This window comes from Malus sylvestris, chromosome 5 (genome assembly GCF_916048215.2).
Source record: "Malus sylvestris chromosome 5, drMalSylv7.2, whole genome shotgun sequence".
Taxonomy (NCBI): Eukaryota; Viridiplantae; Streptophyta; class Magnoliopsida; order Rosales; family Rosaceae; genus Malus; species Malus sylvestris.
The window spans coordinates 46,689,605-46,697,423 of NC_062264.1; the positions used below are offsets into that span (position 1 = coordinate 46,689,605).

Below are 7,819 nucleotides of genomic sequence, written 5' to 3' on the forward strand. Positions count from 1 at the left end.
TTGGCTGTTGATCTTTCAACATAATAAAAGATAAAAAACCGCTTCAACAGATGAAGGTTGCACCAAATGGCACCAACAGATGCACTAATCACTCTTTGATTAACAATATGGTGTATGCCAATCCTTGAACGGTCCAAACGTAATTATAATCATAGATTAGGTGGTGGAAAATATAAATGCAACACTTGGATTAAAACATAATTATACATATGAGGAATTCACAGCTGCAAAGAGTCACCATCAATCACAAATCACAACGGTTGGAAATCAAAATTAAGAGATAAACCTCAAAATTAATATTATGTTTTTTTAAAAAGTAACCGTTACTGTCAAAATTAGGAGGGAAGAATAACAGCCGGTTTGGCCGGCCTAAGATTTGTGATTGTAACTTGAATATCCAAAATTTGGTTCCCAGCAAGGGAGGTCCATATCTCATCATCCCACTCTTTACGCTCAATTCCTTAGAACTCACACACCATCTACTCATTAAAAACCACATTCAATCCCCCACATTGAATAATATCCATCCCTAATTAAGCTAAGCTTTGGAGATTACAGCTCTTTCTTTCTTTCTTTCTTTCTTTCTTTGTCTATCTATTGCTAAACTGCCTAGCAAAACATAAGCCAATCGGATATCGGAATGGCGGGTTATGATGAAGAACAACTTGGAGTTGGAGGAGTTGGAGGAGATGAGCTGTCCCTTGTCCATCCAGACCCTGTTGTGTTAGAGCTCAATCGGATGCACAACCTACTCAAAGGTCCCTCTCTCCTCCTCCCGTTTTCGCACTTTTTCCGGACTATTTTTGCTTCTTCTGTAAACTGAACTAGTTTTTCATATATGATATTGAATGCAATTTACTGAGTTGAGTTTCAACAGGAGGAGCATAGGGTTTTATAAGAAAGCCATATTTACCTAGTAATAAAGATATGATGACTTCTAAATTCCGGGTGCTGAAAATGACTTGAGCTTATTGTTTTCTATTTGTTCTTTATCTTTATGTACATATATAGTCCCGTAAACTTCTCTTTATATTCCTTGAATGAACATTGTTTTCAAAAGTTGATCCACTGGTCTAGTTATATATGTGATACCTTACAAAGGACTATGAATACAAAGAACAATTGTTAGCCTCAAAGACTCTAGTGTCAAAAGATTTGATGGTTCTGTAGTTAAGTGTTCTGCAGTTACCAATTCAGTCTCTTGGTATATGATATGCTTTTTCCTTCTACTAAAAGTTGACAAAAAAGTCTTCAAAATACAAATTTAATACGAGTTTGTTAAATTGAACTTGCAGAAAAGAGTCGGGAGTTGGGGATTGCTCAGGATGAGATTAAGGCTCTCAGAGCTACCGAAGTTCAAAAGGATAAGGCTGTAGAAGAGGTACTGAAAGTGAAAGAAATATGTACAGACATGTCAAGTCACTGAAAACGCACAAACACATTGAACTTACTCATTAGAAAACGACTGAATCCTTTTTTCTTTTTCGTTATTACATTTTCCAGCTCAGAAATGAAGTACAGAAATTGGACGAAAAACACCGAGTCACGGAAAGTCTTCTCCAGCACAAGGTGTGTTTGATTACTGAGATTTTCGAATTTCGGGTATCCTTATGTCCGATGAACTTTTGTCACTAATCACCCTACTATGTCATGTCCAAAACCAAATATGATAAAATGCAGAATCTTGAAATCAAGAAACTAATAGATGAGAAGAGAGATGCATTGGCTGCACAATATGCTGCTGAATCAGCTCTTAGAAGGGTACATGCAAATCGAAGGGACGATGAATCTCTTCCTCTCGAGTCTTTCATTGCTCCTCTAGAGGCTGAAATCAAAATGTACAAGAATCAGGTAGAAACTCAGGAGAATTATTCCCTAAACTAACCCCATTGGATTGCTCACACCGGAAGGATTTTTCCTCCCCTTTTCACCTTTTCAGATTGCGGCACTTCAGGAGGATAAGAAGGCGATGGAACGCCTCACCAAGACAAAAGAGTCAGCTCTTCTTGAAGCAGAGCGGATATTGCAAAGTGCACTAGAAAGGGCTCTAATAGTTGAAGAGGTTCAGAACCAAAACTTTGAACTGAGGAGACAGATTGAGATCTGCCAGGCATGACTTTGCATCAGATCCTATTTCATTTCTCAAACATAATTAAGTACGAGTATTCAATCCAATCAATGTACCATATGCAGGAGGAAAACAGAATCCTCGAAAAAACAAACCGCCAAAAGGTTTTAGAGGTTGAAAAGCTTAGTCAAACCATTCAGGAACTTGAGGAGGCCGTTTTAGCTGGTGGGGCTGCAGCCAATGCTATTCGTGACTACCAACGGCAGATGGAAGAATTACATGTACGTTTCATGGGTACATATGATTAATTTGAAGGGACATATAAACAAAACATATTTACTTCCATGACAATTTTGGAATTTGGGAAATTAATCAAAGCACTAACCATCGTCTCATGGAACTACACAGGAGGAGAAGAGAACTCTGGAGAGAGAGCTAGCAAGAGTTAAAGTTTCAGCAAACCGGGTAGCAACTGTGATTGCTAATGAGTGGAAGGATGACAATGACAAAGTTATGCCCGTGAAACAGTGGCTGGAAGAGAGAAGACTAATGCAGGTATTTCCTGTTCAGGAAAGAAAAGAAAATGCCAAAAACTATAAAATAAAATATTTGAGGACAATTATTGCTTTGCATATGCAGGCAGAGATGCAACGGTTGAGAGACAAGCTAGCTATATCGGACAGAACAGCGAAGGCAGAAGCACAACTCAAGGTGAAAATATAATCTTGGCAATCATCTTGTTACTCCATCTAAATGCTTTTCCATTTATCCACCTGAATCTTTCATTCTTCAATTCTAATGTTACATCAGGAAAAAATGAAGTTGAGGTTAAAGACGCTCGAGGAAGGGTTAAAGCATGTTTCGAGCTTCTCCTGTACTCCTAATTTATTTTGTGGTTCCCCAAAACCGGAAAAATCTAGTAACTTCTTAGGATTTCTGACAAGCAACGGTGGTTCAGCAAAGAGATCGACATCACAGCCGAGGGGTTCCACGGTCAGTAGAAGCTCTCCACAGCAGCCACATTCAGACAACGACACAGCTGGAGGGCTAAAAAGAGCGAACAGCTTTAGAAAAAAATATGGTTCTGGAGAAAATATGTTGAAGAAAAGCTTATGGGCATCTAGAAGTAAAGTTGTTGATAGTGGTGAAAAGGAGAACACAGAAATGAAGGAAAATACTAATACTGATGCTGAAAACAACAATGATAAAACTGCTGCCGCAGACATTAAAGCTGCAGTTGGTGGCAATGAGGATTCGCACAACAAGATAAGTACCAACCCTGAAAGTGAAGATATGGTCTCCGGGTTTCTCTACGATAGGCTTCAGAAGGAGGTCCTAAACTTAAGGAAGCATTGCGAAGCCAAGGAGAACGATATGAATGCTAAAGATGAAGAAATAAAGGTGAAATTAACAACACATTCCTCCCATGCACCCCCTAATTTGTGTCAATTCCCACCATTCATGTACTGAGTGCATGTTACGACTGTTTTCTTAGATGCTGATGAAAAAGGTGGATGCGCTGACAAAAGCCATGGAAGTAGAGTTTAAGAAAATGAAGAGAGAAGCAGTGGCTAGAGATAAAGAAACTGCAGCAGCCAAGTATATGGATGATAACAAAAAGAGCAGAAATATAAACTCCTCTAAACGGTGCGTGACAAATTTGTAAGAGCCTCAATTGTTTACTTGTTTCCTCCTTTTCAGCTAATTTGATCGTGAATTTCTAATATTATGATGATTAACAAATGCATATTGAAATTTTTGTAGGGTAGCAAAAGCATCTTGAAAGAAAGCAGGGATTCACCAATGAAATAGCTACTTGAAATAATATTAAGATCCTAAAAGGAGTGATGAGTTTGTTCGTTTTAGGTTGGTGTTTATTGTGTTTACCTAGGCTTGATGAATTCTACATAAAGAAAATCCGAAAGTACATTTTACATTAGAAGGCTTGGCTGCTCCTCAATATACTTTGTGATTGATTAACGAAACTTCATGTTTGTAATTAGAACTGTTTATATTATACATTGCTCTGTAAATGTCATCATTACAAAAAAAAATCAATTTAAAGTAAGATCCTTTTTTTTTTTTGTAAGTAAGATTATTTAGTCAATCAACAGTAGCGAGTAGATAAACGTTTCGTAATTCTTTTGACATGATCAATCTATATGTTTTTATACATTTCGATGACTAAATGATCTTATATTTTATTAACATTTTTTTTACGTAAAATGATCTTGAGGAGGAATTGCTGAGCCAAGTTAATTCCTTTACGTTATGAATCTATTGTGTACTATTGTTATATATCTATTAATGGACCAGACGACCATCGGGGCACTTATGTTATAAAACATTTTTTAGGTTGTCTTTATAAAACATTTTAAGGTTACTTTTGAGTTTCAGTGTAAAGTGGTATCGAAATCGAGTTTTATGGAACAAAATGATGACTTTAAATTTCAAGGAGTAAAGTGGGATCAAAATCGAGTGTCATCAAAACGTGATGGTAGTAGCATACTTGTCTCATTTAAGTTACTTTCACCTTAGAGTAGTAATATTCCTTGTAAAGGTTTCTGATGTAATCTTTCCGATTATGGCCTGACAAAAAAACACTCTGCATAATGGATACATAATCCTGATCAATTAGTATAAGACCACTCCCACGCTACTAAGATAATAATTGCCCAGGTAATTAGGCAAAGACAATGATTGCCTTAGTAAATAGTAATTGTTTGAATGCTAATGTCTTTCAGATCTCCTATAGAATAATAAACATTGTATTTTGTTGGTTTCTCAATTTCATCATCAACATTTGTAGTTATAAACCTCAAATCAGATATTCTCTCTTTAAAGCCATTAGTAAACAACCAGAAATTGCTCAAGTCAGGTTATTCATTGAGACTAAATTTTTTTTAGGGAACTTTAACAAAAAGCTTCCGGTACTGTTCACTTTAATGAAAAATCATATTTTTTACGCTAAAAAGTCAATTATGGTACTATTCACTTTACCCTTTATTTTGTCTTTATCGTTAAAATTCAAAATTTTCAAGCCATTTTCATTAGTTTTCCTTTTTTTTTTTTATGTAAAACTTATCGTCTGAATCAATAGTATAATAATTTTAACATGTCATGTTATCGATGGTTTAGGGTATAGTCATGTTATTAAAAACAAGAGAATATGTTGCATGATACTTTATAAGATATGTTAAACTCTTATTCAACAATACTATCTCCAGGCCTAGGGGGAGATTCGTCATTATTATTGTCATTTTAAACTGTTGCACGGACTTTCCATATCATTTGGATTACAATGAGCCAAGGTTCAATTTCACTGACTCCTACAAGACTTATCTTCATATAAAGCGGTAAACAGATGATGTAGGTTGAATGATATGCCCCCTCCAAGATATTGTTAAACTCTTGTTCCATAACTGCTCCCAATTTGATCAACAGGTCAGCATCTTCACACTACGTAATATCTGTGGAACCAAAAATATTCACCAAGCGACACGTGGACTTTTGAACGAAAGAGGACAAAAATACCCTTGAGGCATACCGGGATTCCTACGCGCAAATAGTGGGTAATCATCCTCAACCAATTCAAAAATGCTCCAGAAGAGGTAACCAATTCCAAATTATCTTATTATAGGTAATTATTTCCAAAACTTAATTTCCCTAATATATTATTTAGTTAATTAATTATCTAAATAATATATTCTTCCCATATCTCCTAAAATCATCCCTTAATTACCAATTTGAAACATCCACTCAAACCTAAAAAATGGCATAGGGCCGGCTACCCCATTCAAAATCTATTCCATCACATTTTTTCTACCTTTTCCACCTTTCTTTCCCTTTTAAATTAGCCAATCAATACCATAAATAATAAAATATCTCCTTTCATATTTAATTAGCCAATTAATTGGCTAATTAAACCAAAAACAAAACCCTAAACTCCCATCTAGGAGCCGGCCACATTCCCTCTCTTTTTCCTTATCTTTTCATATTTCCTCCACTTCATTAGCCAAATAATGATAACCATTCAATTTAGTAACTTCCCATTTATTTCTATTGTATTTTATTAGCCAATAAAGTGGCTAATAAAACCAAAAAATTCACCCAAAAGCACACAAAGGGGCCGGCCCTTTTCTTGAAAATGTGGACCAATTTGGTCCTATAAATAGTCACCCATTTCTACCAAACACTCATTCCAAACCTCTTGCAAAAATTCCAAAACACTCTAAACACTATTTCTCTCTAAATTTCTAACTTTGGCATCGGAGGTTCTTCGGCCAAAGCCCCCCCCCATTCATCGTGGGCGCGTGAGGCTTTTGGCCTTAACCTAAGGTGCTAGTTGTTTTGTAGGTGCAAAATCGTCCAAGATCGAAGAGAAGAAAATTTGCATCCACAATATCCCAATGGTTTATAACTTAGGGCCCATTGGTTTTTGTGCATGAAATAGGATGACGCCTACCAATCTAGGGATAAGTGTGGGTTCAACTACAGTTCTACATAGAAGTTCAAAGACAAGAAACCAACCAATTTCATTATGCAATTATTCCAACTTCATATCAATTTCCTCACCCAATGTCATACTGATCGAAAGGATGAATATTGTTGGTAAGCGCACCAACTCATCTCACACTCGCTCATCTAGTGTAGCATCATTGAGGATTTGCTCAACATCAATATGAGTAACAAAATCAGTCAGACCAGAACTAACTATTGGTATGGGTGCTCCTACTCGTCCCCTGTTGTCATCATCATTGACATATTGCTTTGTTTTCCTCTATTTCATCATAGGCATCTCCTTCCAAGTCATCATCATTGATTATCACGCCTTCATTGCATCTTCACACTACATAATATCCTAATGGTTTATAACCTAAGACTCGCTGGTTTTTGTGCATGAAATAGGATGATATATACCAATCTAGGGTTAAGTGTGGGGTCGGCTACAATTATACGTAGAAGTTTAGAGACAAGAAACCAACCAATTTCATACTGCAATTCTTCCAACATCATATCAATTTCCACATCCAAACCTTGTTGCACCATATATGTAATGTCATACTGATTAGGATGGAGGATAGTGATGGTAAGCATCATCGAACATTATTGCTTTATTTTCCTCTATTTCATCATCGGCATCTCTTTCCAAATCATCAACAATTATCACGCCTTAATCATTACCAGCCATATGCCAATGACTGGCTCTCGATGACATCTAGTCATTTTGAAGTCTCCAATAAAAAAAATCTCTTGACTAAAGACTTGGAGGACTCATATTGTATATATTAAGCCTCAATATTTGGGCCTCATTACTTAGCCTATGATATCTATAAAAGGGGAAGGAAACCTTGTTTTTATAAAAATGATATTTCACCCTCACTTTAGGAGGATGTCAAACCCTAACATCTCTAGTAACAAGCCTCTACGTAAAATGTAACTCTCATTTTATATGATGAAAATCGACTCTACAAACCAACAAGTTTCATCCTGCAATTCTTCCAAGGTCATATCAATTTTCTCATCCAAACTTTGTTGCACAACATATATAGTGTTATACTAATTGGTAAGGTGGATATTGTTGGTAAGCAAGTGGTACATCAACTCATCTCGCGCTCATTCATCTAGTGCAACATTATTGATGATTTGCTCAACATCAATATAAGTGACAAAACCATTCAGACCGTAACCAACTATTTGAAAGGGTATGCCTACTTCTCCTCCATTGTCATCTTCAGCTACATTATTGCA

At 36.2% G+C, this 7,819-nt stretch overlaps 1 protein-coding gene across 4 annotated transcripts in view; it reads left to right on the plus strand.

Moving 5' to 3' along the window:
- The first annotated feature begins 378 nt into the window (after positions 1-378).
- Positions 379-7,819, plus strand: part of LOC126623024 (microtubule-associated protein 70-5-like) — a 31,123-nt gene continuing 23,682 nt past the window's right edge. Inside the window, exons 1-11 of one of the 4 annotated variants that reach the window (XM_050291703.1) lie at positions 379-758; positions 1,296-1,381; positions 1,504-1,569; positions 1,681-1,851; positions 1,940-2,110; positions 2,194-2,349; positions 2,477-2,623; positions 2,708-2,779; positions 2,879-3,469; positions 3,564-3,730; positions 3,833-4,150. In XM_050291703.1, coding sequence (XP_050147660.1) covers positions 641-758; positions 1,296-1,381; positions 1,504-1,569; positions 1,681-1,851; positions 1,940-2,110; positions 2,194-2,349; positions 2,477-2,623; positions 2,708-2,779; positions 2,879-3,469; positions 3,564-3,730; positions 3,833-3,851 — 1,764 coding nt within the window. In that variant the 5' untranslated portion in view covers positions 379-640 and the 3' untranslated portion in view covers positions 3,852-4,150. Of the gene's footprint in view, positions 759-1,295; positions 1,382-1,503; positions 1,570-1,680; positions 1,852-1,939; positions 2,111-2,193; positions 2,350-2,476; positions 2,624-2,707; positions 2,780-2,878; positions 3,470-3,563; positions 3,731-3,832; positions 4,151-7,819 lie in introns of those variants that run through there. The other 3 variants (XM_050291705.1, XM_050291704.1, XM_050291706.1) reach the window with 3 other exon arrangements.